This window comes from Cyprinus carpio, chromosome B3 (assembly GCF_018340385.1).
Source record: "Cyprinus carpio isolate SPL01 chromosome B3, ASM1834038v1, whole genome shotgun sequence".
In the NCBI taxonomy this organism is placed as follows: domain Eukaryota; kingdom Metazoa; phylum Chordata; class Actinopteri; order Cypriniformes; family Cyprinidae; genus Cyprinus; species Cyprinus carpio.
The window spans coordinates 35,641,175-35,662,641 of record NC_056599.1 but is presented as its reverse complement, the minus strand read 5'-3'; the positions used below and the strand labels follow the sequence as shown (position 1 = coordinate 35,662,641).

The following is a 21,467-nucleotide window of genomic DNA, read 5'->3' as shown; positions in this document are numbered from 1 at the left end:
AATGGAAAAAATTGCTAATAATAATTTTATAAATATTGCATATTATCATAAAATCCTCTCAAAATGTAAAATAATAATCGAAAAATATCATTTAAGAAAAATATGATTATATATATGATTTTCCTGATGAAAAAACATTTTCATGAAGATTTCATTAACAAATGGGACCCAAAAATGAAGTGACTGAGTTTAATTAATTTTAATGGAAAAAAAATGGCTCATGAAATTTTTTTATAAATATTCAAAGTATCAAAATAATCCAAAAATATTATTGAACAGCAATATATTACATTGATTTTCCTAAAATGAAGAGGCTGCAGACGATTAAATGTTTCAAAAGAATTTATCTGAAGTAGAGTTGCATAAACACTTTTTTTTTCTCTATCACTGCTTTTCATTGCTGGTTACAAACATGTAATAATGATGATGATGATGATGATGATGATGAAGTAATTTTATTCTGAATTCTATTACACTAAAATTAAATGAACTCCTGGAAATACAGTCTGAGAAATACGATACAACAGAGTAAATATGACATTTTATTTTACACATATTTATCAGTGTGTGTGTGTCTGTGTGTGAGAGAGAGAGAGAGAGAGAGAGAGAGAGAGAGAGAGAGAGAGAGTCTGTGTGTTTAATGTTTAATGTGACACAGAGACACTGAAGAGTTTGTATAATAACCAAGGTAAAATCCAGCGTGTAGCGGTTGAGTGAATGTGTGTGTGAATGTGTGTAAGTGTGTGAGTGTGTCAGAGACGCTGTAGAAGGACAGAGAGCCGCTCGACTCGTCCAGAAACACTGCTACTCTCTTACAGGAGCCTGAAGCAGAAGAGATCTCAGTGTCTTTACAATTGTGACGAGCAGTGAATCTGTGACCAGAGCAGATCAGACTCCAGGAGTTCACATTACATCCAAACAAACAGTCATCACTCCCTCCTTTCCTCTTGATTTCTTTATAAGACACTGATATTTCAGCTCCATCTCCACTCCATTCAGTCTCCCAGTAACAGCGTCCAGTCAGACTCTCTGAACACAGAACCTGACACCACCCATCAAATCTGTCCGGATGATTAGGATATGACTGTCGCTCAGAGACATGCGTCACCTTTCTGTTCTCCTCAGACAGAACGAGTTCATTGTTTTCTGTGTTTGGATCCAGTGTGAGATCACAGGCGTCTGAACACAACACACACATTACAACACACACATTTACAACTAAACTACAAACAAGAAAACTGTGTGTGTGTGTGTGGACTTACATTTGTGGAGCCCTGATGTGATCCTGAACTCTCCTCCATGATCCACACTAGAAAACACACACACACACACACACACACACACACACACACACACAGAGAGACACACTCTGATGTAAAAATGAGCTCAGATATGTGGACACAAATGAACTTGAGATTCATGAAACATTTGTACACGCTGCCAATCGTTCAAATATCACACCTCTGAAAACACATTCAATAAATGAAGAGGGTAATATGTTGTGATAATTTATGTTATGATAATTTTGAGATTTAATGTGGATTGTTCATAGAGATGATTTTTTTTTTATGTGTGAGATTTTTTCGTGTATTTTTTATATTTTTTTTAAGTTATCTTACAATATTCCTCTGTATGATTTGTTTATTGACAATTATAATTTCTTGGATAATAAATGTAACAACAAGGTTTTGAGATCACTATTCCTCTTGAAAGAAATGTTTTATCGGAGAGGTTTTCAAAAGCTGACACTATCAGAACAAGATAGTTGACGAAAGAAGTACCCCCAGCCCGCACATGACCGACTAAAAAATGTTTAGTGCTAAATGGTTGAAAAAGGTTAACAAAAACACTTGTGAATCAACATAATTTTTTTTAATAAGATCTGTATGTTGAATCAGCTTAATGTCTTCAACAGCATACAAAATAAATTAATATTAAATTAAGATCTTTTTTATTATTTTAATAGCATTTTACAATATTTTGATCATGAAACCTATTCTAAAATCTAAAGGTATATGTTAAATATTATCATCATTAAGAACAATAAAACTAAATACATTTCGCTTTGTTATCACAGTGGTTCCCAAAGTGGGGGGACCCCGGCGCAGGGGTCGAGATGATTTCTATAAAAAAAGGCCCTATATATTTTTGTTGCAATTAATTTAACCCTTTCGCACGTACAATCACACCGTTGTGTTCAGTCTAGGCTGGTCCCTGGAGTGTACGATCACACCGGTCAGTGCATGACGTGAAATTCAAATGTGCTCTCGCGCGTTGGCTGGCGCTGAGCCAGAGACAGGCGCGCTCAGAGCTGTCATCACAACTTTTCAGTGTTTTCAACCACATAATGGTTTACTTTAGGTTTCAGACATATAAGTACTAAAAAAACAATACATTTAGAGTTTGTAAAATAACACACTGATGTCAAAGGACGAGGCAATAATAATCCTTTTCCATTATAATTAGACACGTTTTTATGCATATCAGATACACATTGTGTAAGTAACTTTAAAGTTTACTCTATTATTCTCCCAGTTCAACAGCCACTTACTTTTATGTATTTCGGGAGAAGTGGATGAATTCACGTGTTGTAAATCGCCTCCGGTTACTATCGTAACCTCGGTTCCCTGAGAGGCGGGAACGAGACATTACGTCAGCTAAGACGTATATGGGAACTCCTCCCCTTCTCCACTTTTCGCTGAAATCTTATGGGCTAACGCCAGCTGGGGACAGCTGGCCAGTTGACGCGAAGCATGCAAATACTGACACGTCACCCGGCAGTATAAAATGCATGGGCGCGAAAATTACGTCAGAATCACGACTGAAACGCTAGCACAGCTGATCAAACAGCAACCACGGCGGCTAACGTAATGTCTCGTTCCCGCCTCTCAGGGAACCGAGGTTACGATAGTAACCGGAGGCGTTCCCTATCAAGGCGTAACTCAACATTACGTCAGCTAAGACGTATATGGGAACCGTATTAAATCCCGCCGTGAGAGCAGTGAAGATAAGCCCTGAACGGGGTCAATCACACCCACACATAAGCGAGACAGTTCCAGCCAATAGCCGCGTCGCTAAGAGTACTCGCATCTGATAGGCGGAAAACTAGACAATGAAACATCTGCTCCGACCCTAGCAAAATTTGCATATCTTCATGCAATGACCATGAAGGCTGCACTGACTAGGGCAGACACAACACAATGAGCACTCAAGCATGAGAGTTAAACACAGAGTCGACAGCGTTTGCGGTGACGGTGAAAACTGCATAATCTTATAAACCATAACACAGAGTTAGCAGCTGTGGTAACTACTGTATAGCTGGTTATAACAGTTCACAACATATGAATGAAACTTTAACTCACCGAAAGTACATGTGACGCTACAGAGGGTACATCCAGCTTGTAAAAACCTGGCAAATGTATTCTGGGAAGACCAGCCAGCCAGCAAGACATAAATCCTGGATAGACATACCTCTAGCCCAGGCCATGAGGAAGCAATTGCCCTCACGGAATGAGCTTTGATGTTGAGGGGACAATCTTTCCCCTGGCATTCGTAAGCCAACGTAATAGCGTCCACAATCCAGTGAGAAAGTCTCTGTTTTGAAACAGCAGTCCCTTATTACATCCACCAAAGCACACGAACAGCTGGTCCGACTGACGAAAGGCGGCCGAGCGATCCACATATGTCCGCAAAAGCCCTAACAGGGCAGACAGTGCTCTGAGCATCAGCCGTCATGCGAGGCTGGCGGCTCAGCAGATAAGGCGGGCAGGGAAACAACCTGTGCTCTGAACGGTGTATTGAGTGACTTCAGGCACGTAACCTGGTCTCGGCCGGAGAGTGACATTACAGTCGCCAGGTCCGAAACATATGCAATCGTCGTTCACCGAAAACGCGTGTAGGTCTCCAATGCGCTTCGCCGAGGCGAGAGCAAGAAGCAAGGCCGTCTTCAGGGAAAGCTCCTTAACCGCAATCGAAGCTAAGGGCTCGAACGGTGGTAGAGATAGAGCCCTCAAAACTAGAGCTAGGTCCCACGGCGGTAACGGAGGGCGGCCGTGAAGGACACAATTCCTCGCTCCCCTGAGAAAAACTGATAACTAGAGCGTGCTTACCGATCGATTGCCCGTCAACCGGGGAACGAAAAAGCAGCAAATAGCGGCCACATACACCTTCAGCGTGGATGGCAAACCTTCCGCAATCCAATCTGTGCTGTAGAAAGCGCAAAACATCCGACACGGAACAGGTCCCCTGGTCAATACCAATGTCCTGACACCATTTTGTGAAAACTCCCCATTTCAGAGCGTACAGGCGCCTGGTAGACGGCGCTTGCGCTGCCTCCGTTAAGTGTGCTCAGCACTCGTGAATGCAGTGCGTCCCGCTCATTTAGGGTCCACGCAGGCGGCCACACATGAAGGTTCCACAGCCCGGGGGGCTGGGGGTGCCCATATCGTGCCGTTCGCCTGAGACAGCAGGTCCCTTTCTGAGGGGAATTTTGCCATGGGGGAGCCACCACTAACTCTCTCAGGTCGTCGCGAACCAGGGCTGATTCGGCCAGTTCGGGGGCCACGAGTATAACTGACGCTCTCTCCTTCCTGAATTTTGCACAACACCATAGGCAGAATCTCACCGGAGGGAACGCGTAAAGTCTGGCTTCACGCCAACGCGATGTCAGAGCATCTCCCGGCAGCGGGGAGTGAGTGGATAGCGAGAAGAACGCCTGACAGTGACGTGTTCTCGCTTGCTTGTGGCAAACAAATCCACTTCCGCCCTCCCGAATCGATCCCAAATCATTTGAACTGATCCTGGGTGAAGCCTCCACTCTCTTTGAGGAATCCCGTTCCTCGAAAGCATGTCTGCTCCACGGTTCAGGATACCGGGGATGTGCGCCGCTCTTATGGAGAGAAAGTGTCGGTCCGCCCACAACAGGAGACTCGCTGCCCTGTTTGAAAAGAGCTGGGGAACGCCCCGCCGCCCTGGCGATTTATGTACGAGACCACAGACGTGTTGTCGGTTCGAATCAGTACATGTTGCCGCTCCAATTTCGACCGAAAGGCTTGTAGGGCTAAGGACACCGCTTCCAATTCCAAACGGTTTATGTGGCCACCTTCTCTGTGACTACCGACCACAGGCCTGAGGCAGGAAACGCCCAGGCATACTGCTCCCCAGGCCTGCTGTCGACGCGTCCGTCTAGACCACGGTGCGCTGCGTCACTATACCCAAAGGAACTCCTGGGCTGGACATATCCGGGCTGCTCCACGGTCTCAGAGTGCTGACGCAACTGTGAGTGACCGTAATGCGCTTGTGGCCTGAATACCACGCCCCTCGGCGGAACTCGGGTCTTCAGCCAAAACTGTAGAGCGGCCGCATATGCAGCAGACCCAGATGGCACACGAAGAAGCCGCCGCCATCAGTCCCAAAAGCCTCTGAAATTCCCTCAGTGAAACCGACCTGCCCGGTCTGAAACAAACACGCAGAGTCGATGAAAATTGCCTCTATTCGCTCTTGAGAGAGATGAGCTCGCATCGCCATCGAGTCCAAACATACTCCCAGATATGTTATAGTCCGGCTCGGTAAAAAACACGCTCTTCTGCATATTCACACGCAGTCCCAGCGTATCCCAAATGGCGAAGCAGTGTTCCACGTGACTGATTAGCACATCCTTTGAGTGGGCTAAAATCAGCCAATCGTCCAGATAATTCAAGATGCGCATTCCGCTCGATCTGAGGGGAGAAAGCGCTGCGTCCCACACAACTTTGAAAATGTGCGGGGGGCGGAGGGGCGAGGCCGAACGGGGAGCACTGAATACTGATAGCCGTGCCTTCTAAAGCAAACCTCAGGAAGCGCCTGTGGCGCGTCGCTATTTGAATATGGAAAGTATGCGTCTTTTAGATCCACTGAGGCGAACCAGTCCCCGGGCCGTATCTGTGCCAAGATCTGTTTCGAGGGAAGCGTTGTCATTCTGAACGCGCGCTTGTGAAAGTGCTCGGTTGATGGGTCTCAGATCCAGAATCGGACGGAGTCCACCATCTTTCTTTGGCAACACAAAGTAGCGGCTGTAGAAGCCGCTTTCCTGCTCGTTCGGATCGGAGGGATGCGCTCTATCGCTCCTTTCTCGAGCAGACTGAGAACTTCCTGTCTCAGAACGGGAAGGTTTTTGGGCATAGTCAGTGACGGGACCACGCCATTGAAGCGGGGAGGTCTGCGTTTGAACTGAAGAGAATATCCGTGCTGAATTATTCCCAGTATCCACGGTGAAACGCCGGGATAGCTCTCCACGCGTCCAGGAAATGACACAGCGGATGCGTTAGCTCTACGGCCACCGTAACCACTGATGGTGTGTTTTGACGGCGCCCCGTCCCTGCGAGGCTAGAATCACTGGCGGGAGGGCGGCTCGCGGTGGGCATTGTGTGGTGTTGGCACTCTAGCGCCCTCGAGAGGCCATTATAATCATGGGTTGTGGCTCTGCGCTGCTCTGAGACAGGGCGAGTGACACAGTGTGGGGTGCAAGAGGAAGAAAAAGCTCTTTTTGTGGACGGATATATGTTTTTATTGTGTAATTCACACAAACAGCATTTAAACCCACATAGCATTCGTCGCCCGTTAGGAACATGGGGGAACATGATGCTCTTGAACATGGGCGTTGGTGGCGGGGCCTCCAGCGCGCTCTCTCTTCCTCCTTAACGGCCCGTCAGGAAGATGGCTTGGTAGTGCCGGGTGGGGGGATGGCGCGCTGGCTCTCTCGCGGCGCGGGCTCCCCCTCTGACCCTGACGTTTCCTTCCAGGCCCTGACCACTGCTTGCTTCGGCCGAAACGAGCGTCCGGTTCGGGGCGGGGGCGCCACGGCGGGCTTTTGCCGGAGACCCTGAGCCTGGCGAGGCGCAGAAGAAGAGCGGGACCTCGCAGATGGTGACTGGAGTGAGCGACGGGGCATCACGTGGCTCATCGCCTTGGCGCGCTTCTGCGTCTCTCGAAGAAACGCTCGGACCGACTCCACGGCGTCACCAAAGAGGCCGGAGGGAGTGACTGGAGCGTTTTAACAGCGTCTTGCGGTCCTGCATCCTTCAGGTCAGCTAGGGTAAGCCACAGGTGCCTGTTAAGGACGACCATGAACCCCATGGAACGGCCGATGGCTTGAGCAGACTGCTTAGTAGCCATCAGAGTGAGATCAGTTGCCGCGCGCAGATCCCTGATGACGTCAGCGCCGACTGCGCCGCCGTCAAGGGATTGAAGCAGTTTCGCCTGGAACACCTGCAGTATAGCCATAGCGTGAAGAGCAGAAACTGCCTCCCCTGCAGCAGCATAGGCTTTGTCCCCTGGTGGGCCGTGAATCTGCACGGCTTAGAAGGCAGGCTGCGGTCCGAACACAATGCAGAGGAAGACTGGCACAGGTGCGCTGGCAACAGTCTCTCTCGACGGGGGGCATGCGCACATACCCGTGGGCTTCCGCGCCCGTCCACGTGTGCAAAACATAGCCTGCGTGGCAGAGTGGGTGCGCGCCGATTGGGGTGCAGCCCACGACTTCACCACGTGCTCGTGCACGTCTGGGAAGAACGGGGTTCTTCTCCTCGGTGCGGCCTGGCGGCGGCTCAACTGGAGGAACCACGAGTCCAGCTTACTTTTCACAGGCTCGTCAGGTGCGTTCCAAGCGAGGTCCCAGCTCCGTGACGGCCTTGCTGAGGACCCTGACGAGCTCCTCCTGGAGGTCTGCAGGGCCCTCTTGGTCGGGGTGGTCCGACTGAGACCCCCAATCCTTTTCCGACGCCTGAGAGCGACATGTAGTCGTCTTCCTCGCCAGCTTCTTCGAAGGCGACGAAAAGTTCGCGACGGTGTTGGGGGGGCGGAAGCTAACTTCCCGCGAAGTTGACGTCGTCGAACTCGACCCTCGGGCGGGGGAAGGGCCCACCAGCGGCTCGCTGGCGGCAGTGGGCCTCATCCCTGCTGTTGCCCGAGCCACTTCTCTCCTGGCTCTGAGGGCGCGCACTGGCAGCTCGGCGCAGTGGGCGCACGTGTCGTCCGTGAGTGCCGCCTCCGCGTGGGCGAGGCCCAGGCAGGTGACACAGAACTGGTGAAGGTCGGGCGGGTCAATGGGACCCGCGCAAATCTGGCATGTAGCAGCCATCGGATGCGGAGAGGAAAAAACAGGGGTGAGTAGTCCTCTAATGCAACTTCTACGATGAAATAGAAAAGACTTCTAGCGTGAGTAAAGAAAGAGATTCTGACGTAATTTTCGCGCCCATGCATTTTATACTGCCGGTGACGTGTCAGTATTTGCATGCTTCGCGTCAATTGGCCAGCTGTCCCCAGCTGGTGTTAGCCCATAAGATTTCAGCGAAAGTGGAGAAGGGAGGAGTTCCCATATACGTCTTAGCTGACGTAATGTTGAGTTACCGCCTTGATAGGGAACCAACAGATCCGATTCTCTGAACTGCGTCTGCGGCACAAACTAAGATGGCGGCGCCCATCGCGCATACAGCTTAACTAACGCGATCGTTATAAAGGTGTTTAAACCAAACAAAAACACTTCCACTTGCCTATATTTTGAAAATCGGAATATCAGCTATTTCATGCCATATCTAACAAATTTTGTGAATATTTTGAATAAAAAAGGAAAAATTGACAAAAGCAGATCATCATTCATTCAGCTCTGTTGTTTCTTCGGCGTGTGTCACGTGACAAGCATGACGCGTCACCATGGAAACCATAAAGTGACACATCTAAATAACGATCGCCTTGAAAAACTCACGCTGGGGGATCAGCCAGAATATTTTAAACTTACGTGTGAAAGGGTTAATTTTTTTTTAATTCAATTTGTAATTTTGTCCCAGACATTACGAGATTATGTCAGCGTCAATCACAATCAAGTTACGTACGTACATCACGCGCAGCAACACAACGTATCCCGCTGTTTGCTAAAGTTAAAGGTGTTTGGAGGCTCCAAAAGGGGTTATTGAGGTGGGGTGGGGGAGGTGCGGGGTCGCGGGGCAGCAGCGCATTTATCACGGGGGTCGCGGGCTTAAAAGTTTGGGAACCCCTGTGTTATCACACTGAAACAATTCATATTGGTTGTTCTTCTTTATTGCTTTGATCATGATTGGTTAATCTGGCTGTCATCCGGGAAACTGGACAATGAAACGGTTCGCGCCTTTCTACATTTGAAAATATGACGGTTATTAACGTCTTTCTGTGAGTGAGGCAGCTGACTGTGAGCTGCTGCTCGTTGAAACTGCTCGGTCAGTCCCGAATTATTTAATATTTAATTTTTATTTTTTGAGCGAATTTGAGTCGTGACGTCAATGGAGAACAAACACTAATGTGAACACAAGAAGGGTCAGATGTGTTCTACGAGGTCCTGCAAACATACTGGCAAAATGAGGTAAGAATATCTCTATCTTTATTATCTTTTGAAAATAGTAAAGTATAACGTTACCAGAGTTTACAAATGTGTAACAAGGACATGTGTCCTGCAGAAGATAAATACCTGTGTGTGTATTTTTGTATTGCTTTGTCACAGATGCTCAAGTTAGCTGCTCATCTGATGTTGTGTTGCTGGTCAATTATGTGTTTATGTCTGTCTTTTAGAGATTTTTCCACATTTTCCTGATATGAATACCATGCATTAGGTGTGTTATATATATTTTTAATCTTATAAAAGATAACACACTCTTCGTGTTTTCTGAAATATATAATTGCAGATGTCGGTACCATTTAATTGAATTAAGATTGTTTAAAGCAGTGATTCTTAAAGTGCTGTACGAGTAGCACTAGTGGTACTCAGGCTCCCTCTAGTGGTACACAGAGGAATCACTAAATTAAATATTAATGTTAATACGTTTTAATTTAATCTTTGAGTAAGTTTTTTTTTTTTTTACATTTAAGTTATATAACTTTTGTTATAACACGTTTTAATTTAAACTTTAAGTTTTCATTTACCTGTATGTAAGCACAGTGCAGTGTTCAAACTGTGTATTTACAATGTTAAAGTGGCTGACAACAATACATATTCTTATTAGGAATAAAACTGCATCATTTTTTAACTGTAGCTGAATAGTTAGGCCTACTACGCTGCTGAAATTTAATGTTCGTCATTATGGTGGTAATCAGAGAGACAAATATTTTCTGAAGTGGTTGGTACAAAAAGTTTGAGAACCACTGGTTTAAAGAAATGGTATAAAACTTAAATCCTGCTTTTTTAGAGAACTTTTCAGTAATCGCGTGATATTCTTCTTTCCCCTCATAGAGTCATCAAGGATCCAGCTAATTATTGAAACATTGCTAAGAAATTGTTCATCTGCTACACTGCACTGTCACTTCTGGTAGAGATTCACTGAGCTTTTGTGATAGGTTGTGATTTTTTTTTTTACTTGGTTTAATAAAAATGCACTTAATTTGATTTTACTTGTTTTACTAAATACTCTGTATAGCTAGGGTTCGTGATGTTAAAACAGTGTAGACTGTATCTGGGGCTCTACTCAAAAACAGTCTGCTTGTGAATAATTTGATAATATTGTAAACTTTCATCTGAATACATGAAATAAGTGTTCAATGAATAATGTGGTGCACTTTGTTTCCACCATAGCCCACATGTTACTTTTAACGTGTGAAACTCGTCTAAAGTGAAAATATTGTGATTTGTTTTTTGCATTCCAGTTTTCAGTTAATAAAAATTTCACAATATCTAAGTTGATATTTTGCGGCTGAGGATTTTATTTGTGGTGTTTTTGTTTGTTTGTTTTATTACAGGTGGGACGAACTGAGTGCGCCAGGGGACGGCGTCAGATCTGGTGGAGAGCTAGGAGCAGAGCTGGGACACTTTCGAGAATCACCAGAAGCACAATCACACTATATGCACAATGCTGTTGGTTCTAATATTTTAGGGTCCCCCTCGGTAGAAATCACATTCCGTGTTACCCGCGGTAAAAAAACGCAGTGGGGGGGGTTTCCCTCATTAGAAATTGCTTCCCCCCTCGTGGTGCCCCCTGTAACGCTGGGCCCTTGAAATCGTCCTAACCTTCCCTCCCCTTACAGCGCCCCTGGTCGCCGGTTCCCTTCTCGAACTGTTCAACACATTTTGACTGCACAAATGTACACATCTCTTAAAATGAGACACACATTACTAAAACACGAACTAGTTTGCCAACCTAAAAATAAAAGAGATACAGCTGGTTTCACAGTCCATAAAGGTACTACAAGGGTTTCTCTTGCAAGTGCAGCACAAAATATGCATATTATTTTACAAAAACTTTTAAATATTATTGTATTTGGATTGTTCTACAGGTTTTTAACAATACATACATCCATGCACAAACAATGCAAGCTAAAGTTTGGGATTATTTTCATCTGTTTTATACAGTATATTTCCAAAATAAAACATATTTTTGAACAATTTTGAGCATGTGGTAGTTCTCTCGCTCTCTTTCTAATAACTTCATTAATAACTGCGTTAGAATGCTATCAGCGGCTCAAGCCTCCGCTTGTACCAGCTCTTAAAATGAAGTTTTGGAACCAGCCAAAAGAGGAGGCGTTGGATGAGATGCAGAAGAAATAAATCCTACTCACAATAACGATTTAAAAGTACATAAAACGGACAACAAATCCCTTTAAATATATCATCTGAATCGATGTCCTTGAGGTGTGGTACCGGGCCCCCATTAATATAAACTAACCAAAAAGTAGTTAAAACACACAATAATAGAACAATTTTGTTTATTTAAACAAGAGCCCAAAGTTGCTTATTCTTGCACTACTATGTCATACGTTCAGATAATATCAGATCTTGCCCATCGGTTTATGGCAGAAGATACAATATGTACAATACAATATTGAAGATACAGTACTACAATTACATAGTACAATTTATTCTTAGAGATTTATTTTCATCAGTGTTCTGTCAGCTTTTTACATTCTCAAATCTGCATATGTTTTATTTACCTTTACAAAGGGCCAATCCATTCCTTACGTTACATGTGCATTAATTAAATGCTTTTGATATATTAAACGTATAAACGGTGAATACTGATATTTGAAATTATTTAAATAATAAAAATGTACTTTAAATGTGAAATAATAAACCCGGCTTTTATTAGGTCCTGTAGGCGGAAGGCCCCAAAGTCAACTGTATTAATTATAGATGAGTGCAGGAATATGCCGATCTCGTGAAACCGAATCCCATATTAAATGTTTGCACTTCATCTCAGGAACCGTATTCAGGAACGAAACACCTTCATGTTGCTTATAGACGTGTTGTAGCTGATGTTTGTTATTGATATTTATTTTTGTTGTCGAATTATTTATGTTGATAGAAATGGAGTATAAGGGTGTCATTATGGAACGAAAAGTGAGTACTGAAACTGTTGGTAAAAAAAAAAAAAAAAAATCTACATCTATTTATTAACGCAGGTGGGTGATGGTGTGATTTTTTTTTTTGGAAAAAAAAAAAAACTGACTCTTCATGTGAAATTGATTAACTATATGAAGTGGTATAAATATATACATTTTCTGCCCCCATGTCTTGAATTTGTGATCATTCTGAATGTATTTTAAGATGTGTTATGTTATTGGTTGAATTATTGGTTTTTTTTTTTTTTTTTTAATGAGAATATTCAGCAAAATAGCTCACTTGTCATGGTGTTACTTAACTATATAATATTAGGATTCGGAATAAACTAAACATTTTGAATTTTTACCTCAAGTTTATGTATGTTGTTACGCTCATTTGCTTTTAAGTCTCTCACAAAGAGACAAACAGTGAACCTCAACTGCGCGACCCCTTGACTTACATCACCCTTGATACCAAAAATACACTATCCATTATCAATCGCCATTTACACTGATTGTATTTTTATGAATATTTTTAGAGTTTTGTTTCTCTTTTTGGTTGTTTTTCATTTATATATCTACACACACACACACACACACATATATATATATATATATATAATATATATATATATATATATATATAGTCACTTAAGTTGTAATCAGGTTATTATCTTCGGTCTGTCCAATGATTGTAAACAGTCATTATGTCCGTCAGACTTAAAAGGGTCCTATTATGCTCTTTTACAAGGTCTTGATTTTGTTTTGGGGGTGCACTAGATCAGGCTCTCATACTTGGTTGTTCAAAAAATCACATTATTTTTCACATATTTTATTTTATTACAACACCTCTCTCCCTAGTCTGGCATGAACGGCTCAAATAGTTCCTGTATCAAATGAAGGCCAGCCTTCTGAAATACGAAATGTGCTGTGATTGGTTAGCTGGGCCAGTGTGTGTTGTGTGTGTGCACCTGGTCGGGAAATGTCATGCCCCTTACCATAGCCGCCTGCTGTAAGCTTCAGTGTAAATATTGCCTCAAAATCATATCAATTTGACCGCGATTTAAACCCGTATGATTGTAACCACTCTAAGCTCGTCTGTCTTGGGGAAGCTAGCGTGTCTCTGACATAGTGATAACACTTGTTGTCTTCTCTAGTGCAGCTCAACCGGGTCTCGTCCCATTCGTCGATATTTGTGATATCACACATCCCGGAAAATATGCGTTGTACTCCAAACGAGTCGTTCGTTGTAGTTTTTGAAAAGTGATTTCTGTTAAATAAAATATCTCCTTCGAAGTGGACTTTGAGCTTTGTAACTTTGCAGATCTTTTTTATGCTCAAACAGCAACATTACAGACTAACTAAAGTTGAAAAAGTGAAAAAGCATAATAGCACCCCATTAAGATATTTTAGCGGTAATGTGACCAAAAAGATTTATAAAACCTTTTAAGACTTTTTAAGGACCCACAGACACCCTGGACGCATCTTTTGCTGATCACATTCTTATATTTGGTGTCTCTATGCAAAACAAAGAGATTGAAGATTTGAATTTTAAAGTTTATGTACACAAATGTAGATTTGTTTGTTGATTGATTTTATTTATGTAATTGACTGAACAAATGGATTGGATTAAACTGAAATGAAATGTTTTTTTTTTTGATTAGAATTTGCTTTACAATTTTTTTTGGTATTATCTTCACTTTATTTATTCTTTATATTTATTTATTTTTTTTTTTTTTTTTTTTATTTTATTTTATTTTTGTTGTTATTGTGTTTATGATATGCTGCTCGAATTTATTGTTGATGTCTTCAACAACGAAAAAAAAAAAAACGCAAACCTTGAAATTGCAAAGAATTATTATTATTATTAGTATTATAGTATTTAATATATTAAAATAATTCATTAATATGACACACTGTCAACAGAATATTTTACTATTGGCAACACATTATTAAATGATGAATATGTGGCTTCTAGTGATGACCTTAACTGAAAGTAAGAATTTTGACCAACTAATACTTTCAGTTAAATGGTTAAAAAATTTAATTTAAAGGGGTCATATGATGCTGCAAAAAGAACATTATTTTGTGTATTTGGTGTAATGAAATGTGTTTATGCAGTTTTATGTGTTTATGGTGTATTTGGTGTAATGAAATGTGTTTATGCGGTTTAAAGTAAAAAAAAACACATTATTTTCCACATACTGTACATTATTGTTTCTCCTCTATGCCCCGCCTTCTGAAACGCTTCAATTTTTACATCATCGTTCTGAAAAGCGAGGTGTGTTTTGATTGGCCAGCTATCTAGTGCATTGTGATTGGCCGAATACCTCAAGCGTGTGACGGAAATGTTATGCCCCTCAACATATTGTGATGGCCTGTCTGGCCGGAGCGACAAGACAAAACATTAAAACACATTCTAAACGTGATATAAACATGATTTGTCATTTCCTCTTTTGGAAGGCCAAACAAAACAACAGCTCACTCTAGGCCTCCAGCCTCTGCTCATTCAAGGCCGCGGTGTGTGATGCTGTTTCGTTGAGAAAGCGAAACTACTTTGAGCGGAGTCCGGTTGAGTGGAGGGAGGGGGGGCTGTATTGAGTGGGGGGGTGTTGGATTCTAAGAAGGAGTGTACCTTGGTCTTGCAGCAACCACATGTGATGACCCCAGGCTGGATATCGTCCTCTTTTGGAAGGTCAAACAAAGTAGTTTCGCTTTCACAGTAAAACACACAGCGTCTATACGACATGGCAGTGGCGGCAACAACAATACTACAATGAGAATAAAAGGTACGCCTTTGACCCCAGGCCGTTAACAAGTCTGGGCGGCGTTATGCAATCTTCCCACATACTGACGTAGAGATGTGGGGGGCGTGTTAGAACGAGAGCCGTTTCAGGGGGGGACGTGGACGTATAAAGAATATCTTTGGATTGAGCTTTACTTTTTATAAAGAATATCTCTTTGGATTTGAGACTTTAGTCTTTTCAACTTTAAAGATCTTCTTTATGCACCGAGAGCTTGTAACACTCCAAAGAGAAAAGAAAAATTTAAATCGCATCATATGACCCCTTTAAAGAAACACACTACACCTATAAGTCATAGCAATTTTTGAAAAGAAAAAAAACAACAGACAAATCACATACTAAGTAGCATTTCATATGACCCCTTTAAAGAAACACACTACACCTATAAGTCATAGCAATTTGTAAACTATAAACGTTACAAACAAAAATAATGTAAAATAAGTAAACTATATGGTTTATGTAATGGTGATGTCACGCTATGTTGCATTCTGGGTAATGGTTTTGTTTGGACGCCATGTTAAGTTGTGAAAAATGTTGTCATTGTAGGTTCCTCCTGCTATTAATAATGTTACTGATTAAACCCACTGCCTATCACTCAACCCAGTAATCTACATATTTCATTTCATAAAAAGAACAATGTGGTCAATAGACAAAAGCATAGCTACAAACTGTGTACAAATGAAAATTCAGAATGCAGCTGAATTTTTTTAAATTACTTTTTTAAAAAAGTATTTTTAAACTATTGCACAAACATTTAAATTGCACATAAGGCAGTTTTTTAATTAAAATTTTTTTATTTTTTTGTGAAATGTGAAAATTTTTTTTTGTAATGTGTATATTTTAGAGACTTCTATAACATGTAATGTAAATATATTGTGTATGTGTAGTGTGGATATTAATGAAAATGCTTCTCTCTAGAGTATCTAGTGAACTTGAAATGCTGATTGAGCAATTACAAGCCACATGATACTTTTTTAGTAAGTTGTTCTGTTCTTTCTATTCTTTCAACATACCTTCTGATGTTCATTCATGCTTTAGTCATGTTTAGTTACACTGCTTTAAAGAGTGCAAAAACTACATTTGTTGTTTAAAATTTGGAATCAAATCAACAAAATTTAAAAGTTGATAGACTTTCATCTATAGTTCTATATAACTGAGGCTTGTGGTTATTTCTGTCAAAGGAACCACCTGCTATTGCTGAAATAATAAAATCAGAGCAGCGGCATGTTTGCCTGCATGTTATTAAATATATCTATTCCTATTTTGGTTTAACTAAAAATAACTATATAGCCTAAATCAAAATCAGTACACATTATATAGCTTATATAGTGTTATTAATAATAACTAGGGCTCAAAACTAGGGATGGGTAGATTGACACCAATAGTCTACACACGTTACAAGTTTTTGACACACTAACTAGGGCTCAAAACTAGGGATGGGTAGATTGACACCAATAGTCTGACAGTTTCAAGTTTTTGACACACTAGTGCTTTGAAAGGATGAGTCTGATGCTGTCGTGTGAACATTTGATTTAGTGGATTATTTTATAGTTATATTAGTCAGCATGCCTATATGAATGTAGTGTTTTTACGTGGTGTATCGTTGTTAATTATAGTATTATTGTTAAAATTATTGTTATGTGATAATGACATGTGAATGTCTGTTGACTGAATGAAAATTAAAACACCTTGCGGGCTCAACCACTGTTCCAAGAATAACCACAACAATTTTTTGTGGTTAAAATGTAAAAGCTGCTTGTAAATGCTATCCTCTGTTGTCAGCAGCTCACATTGGCGAGAAAAAATATATTATTTCAAAACATATTACAGTTTTTCTGAATTGCTAAAACACATTTCTTGAAACCATCACTTATTTTCTCAAAACTTTAAACAAATCCAAATACTCCAAAACCATTTCACTTGGACTCAAAATCAAACGGTGCTCTCAGATCACACACACGAGTCAATAAAATAAACACTACAGAGCATTCATTAGACACTACAGAGAAAAATGGAGAACACAGCATCCAGAAAAAAAGTATATTGTATTGACTAAACAATTTTGCAATTGTGTAAAAAAATATATTAATTGCAACAAAGTAAGGTGAATATATTGTCTAGGCCTACTGTATGTGTTTGTATGATTAGTGTTTTGTTTTGTGTTGAATATTGATTAGTGTTGTATGTTTTTATATATTGGGTAATTGGATAATGCTGAAATACTGTTTGTATACTGCAAAAGTTCAACTCAAACTCTAAATAAATAGCATGTTACAGTACACTCAAATACTGTAAGTTGTGCAGTGGTGAAATCAGGGTCAATAAATTAATTCTGTCTCAGCATCATGTCTTTGTGCTTGAGTCCGGCATGAGGACTTTGTCCACGTCAAATAATGTTGTCTTTTATGCTAGACAGAGAAAAAAACCTCTGGTCTGAGAGATCCAGCCTTGATAACACTCTCTAAACTTTATTCTTTCTCTCCTCACCCTCCACTTCTTACATATACTCTTCCTCCTCTCCTTCTCAGATTGTTTCCATCTATTGTTCGTATCATCATTCAGTCACCTGTGTCACTTGCCTGTGCACTCTGAACTGCATCATATTTTGTACAGTTGGTTTGATCACATCATTAGAAACAAGTGTGAACAATTTTGAATCGTTGTTTGTAAACGATGACAACTGTTCTTTAGTTGTGTTTAACTTTTGCCGCTTGGGTTTAGCATTTTGCAGCACAAATGCATAACAGTGTAAAAAGTGTTTAAGTGAAAGAAAATGTGTTTAGAGTTTTACAAAAAGAGTGTATGAGATTTGCAAATAGAGCCTAACTGCCTAAACATTTTTTAAGGTTTAGCAGAAAGAGTGCTTTATTCGATAAATTGGTAGTGAGAATTTGGTTCAGAGATTGGGGTTTAGTGTTTTAGCAAGTCATAAAAACTGTAAATGCAATAACTGCATTTGTGTTTCTTAATGTGCATGTGTGTGTTCTTTTGTAAGGAAGACACAAAAATGGTGCAATGAAAAATGATGTAGGTCTACTTTATTGGAGTATTAAACATTCTATTTATGTGAAAAGACAAGTTTGATGAAAGTAAAAATGAAGAAAATAAAGTCTTTGTCATTTTATTGTGAAAAATACAATACATTTGGGAAACTGTATCGCTGCACACAGACATGCCGCCTTGCTATGACACATATACTTATTAAATAGACAATTAAACCTTACAATGACATCCCAATGAGCAAAACATCTAAATGATACAGTTGGTGTAGGAATTTTTATCGACCACCAGATGGAGGGGTAGAGCACTGTGTCAAAAGCTTCAAAGCATCAAAGCAGTTTGTTGTAAAAGCCTCATTGCTTTAAAAGCCTCGTTCTGCAAAACCCTACCTAAAACCCTCTGTAAAACCATCAACCCCATTACTGTCACACATGCCTACTGTGCTGGAGCAAGGAGACTCCAATAATTACAGAACTTTAATGGCCAGAACACCAGGAAAGCACACGTAGCACTGGGGTGAGACTAGGCATGGGCCCGTATGAGATTTTGACGGTATGATAACCTTAAGCAAAGATATCACGGTTTGAAATGTGTTATTTTTAAATGACTGGGTAATTTTTTTATTATTTTTTTTCTTTTATTTGTTTCCTAAAAAGAAAAAAATAAAGACTGACATCTTCAACCTAAATCTGTAATTACAGTTATTTAATTTTAGTTATATAATTCATATACATATCATTCATATCATTTAGTTATATAATAATAATCATACACATAATTTGATTTAATAATAACCCAATCTGAAGCAAAAACAGATTAAGAATGTTCTGACAAGCTTTGTGAAATTATACTACATGCCCTGAATGAAACAAACCGCAGAAGCTCTGAATGAGATGCAGATTCACTCTCTGACTGAAGGAGGGGGCCTGTGGAACACCAAATACAGACCAGATACAGCATTTCCTTGGTTACCGCTGTAAACAAAGCTGCTCTGCGCTGAAACACTGCTTTAATATGAACTATACAGAGACAAGATGTAAAGAAAATACCACGTACACTTTTCAGAAGACAGTCAGCTCCCCCCAGAAACACATTCATATAAACCCCAAATCAATATTGAGGATTTTCTTCCAATAGTTCGTGCATCATAAACAGTGAGTGATCTGCCTGCTACAGTATTTTTCTCTGTGCGTCCATCTTCAGCGTCTCTGGTCTGTATTAACGGCCGTTAACAGACTTCACATAAATGACATTTTGGAAAATGATTGCATTGCAAGTCCAGAACAGAGAGTTGCAATAAAGCAAAAAACGTCCGCCATTACGTTATTTTTGTCATCAAGAGGGCTTGCGGACAGCCGCGCACAACGTGGTACTGCTCATGTGTCGAGCTCATCCGTCCACGCTCATCTGCAGTTGAGTTTACTTTTAAAAACTGTGTGGACGCAGCTGTGCACAAGACGGAAAGGAACGCTGAATGTGAAGTTCCAGGGGCAGCTCCTTAAGTTCGGTCATCCTACACACACGTGACTACCCGCTCACTTGCACCAACAGGTGGAGGAGGGGTCAGTGTTACTCTCTACTGCACTCAGTCTGAGGGATTCCTACTCTTTCAGTCTTTGAGGAGACATGGAAAACAGCGCATACCGCAGGAACGGTATAATGGAAAATATTAGTGGTTTTGAAACCGTGAAATTTTCAAACCGCGGTATACCTTGAATACGGTAATCGGCCCATGCCTAGATGAGACCAACAATTCCAGACAGAGTAGAATCTTCTTCTTCTTCTTCTGTTGAGTTTTATGGCAGTTTACAAACAAAGTGTATTACCGCCATCTGCTGGACTGAGGTGCAGTTCATTTTGGGTTTTTAAAGAAACTGAATAAAGCAAAAAAAAAAAAAAAAAAAAAAAAAAAAAAATATATATATATTCTAAATCCTACATGCTAACTGTGTATCTTTGATGAATGCTACTATAGAGCTATTTATGCTTCCTGCCCCTGGGCTCTGCACATAATGTTTCCCAAGGAGAATACTTTCTTAGCTGGATTAACTGCCCTTTTCAGTATTTCTTCTCGTTCCCTATTAACCTTCTACATCTTAAAAGAAACATGCTCCACATCTTCTCTCTCTCCACAAACCTCACAATTCCCAGATGGATGTTTCTTTATGATAAATAAATGCTATTTAAACCAGTGTGTCCCTATTCGTAATCTGTTAAAAACCAAACCTCCTCCTGTCTATTTGTGTAACTGGTCCTTTTCCTGATATTTCTTGTTGTAATTTATAAAATGTCTACCCCTTCTCTCCTGATCCCACTCAGACTGCCACATTGCAAATTCACTTTTTGTTTGATTATTACCTTTACACTCTCTGACTTACTAAGTAGAACATTTACTTTTGAATTTCCTCTTCTTTTGTTTGCCTCTTTTGCAAGTTTGGTCAGCTTGTTCATTCCCTTCTATACCTTGTGTGCGGGGTACCCATACAAACTGCACTATTGTTCCCTGTTGATTATTGTAAACATGATTTGATTGATTTCACATTCCAGGATCTGGTCCTGTACTGTACACCCTGATTCACCATTCTGAATAGATGTTAATGATGACATAGAATCAGAGCCAGATAACAGCTTTTAGTGGAGCCTAGCCTCTTCTAGCCATTGCAATGCAATGATAATGGCTACCATCTCCGCAGTATAGATAGATAAATGATCAGTAGTTCGCTTTTTTGATATATATCTCTGATTCAGGAATATACACCCCAATTCCAGTCCTACCCTCAGAATCCTTTGATGCGTCTGTATATATTTTTTGCAGTATTGTAACACATATTCTCAATATACTGGTGCCCTACCATATCTTTTGTTTCTATTGATTACCCTGGGAGAACAAAACAGCCAAGGTGGGGTTATTGCCAGAGGCAAGGTCTTGCTACAATGTATATCCTCTATCTTTAACTGATTTGCTAATCTGTTGGCATCCCACCCAAAGCTACATATCTGCAATCTCCCATACTCCCAACACTCACTTAGGACTTCCTTAGTAGGGTGTGATGCATTATGTCCTTTTAAATTGATCCAATAAGCCATACAACAATTTCAGGCGCCGGAGGTTTTAATGGCATTTCTTCTGTCTCTACTTGTAGCGCTGGTACAGGAGATGTTTCTAAACGCCCCACTACATATTCTTAGACTTTTAGCCTGCATTCTGTCCAGTTCTTTGATTTGTGTCTTTGATGCAGATTGGTACACAATACATCCATAATCAAATACTGATCTAATCAAAGCAATATAAATTCTTTTAAGAGATGTTCCTGAAGCTCCCCATTTGTACCCTGTTAAACCATTTTTCAA

The 21,467-nt window shown here is 40.9% G+C and overlaps 2 protein-coding genes across 2 annotated transcripts in view; one reads left to right on the top strand and one right to left on the bottom strand.

Annotated features, from left to right (window-relative positions):
* LOC109083723 (NLR family CARD domain-containing protein 3-like) overlaps positions 1-21,467 on the top strand; it is a 356,997-nt gene that overhangs the window by 148,423 nt on the left and 187,107 nt on the right. The gene's annotated exons all lie outside the window — the stretch shown is intronic.
* The window catches only part of LOC109103121 (stonustoxin subunit alpha-like), a 45,328-nt gene continuing 24,185 nt past the window's right edge, over positions 325-21,467 (bottom strand). The window contains exons 5-6 of the mRNA XM_042721321.1: positions 1,263-1,309; positions 325-1,179 (exon numbers count right to left, since the gene is read on the bottom strand). Of these exons, the coding sequence (XP_042577255.1) occupies positions 638-1,179; positions 1,263-1,309 (589 nt within the window). The 3' untranslated portion in view covers positions 325-637. The remainder of the gene's footprint in view (positions 1,180-1,262; positions 1,310-21,467) is intronic.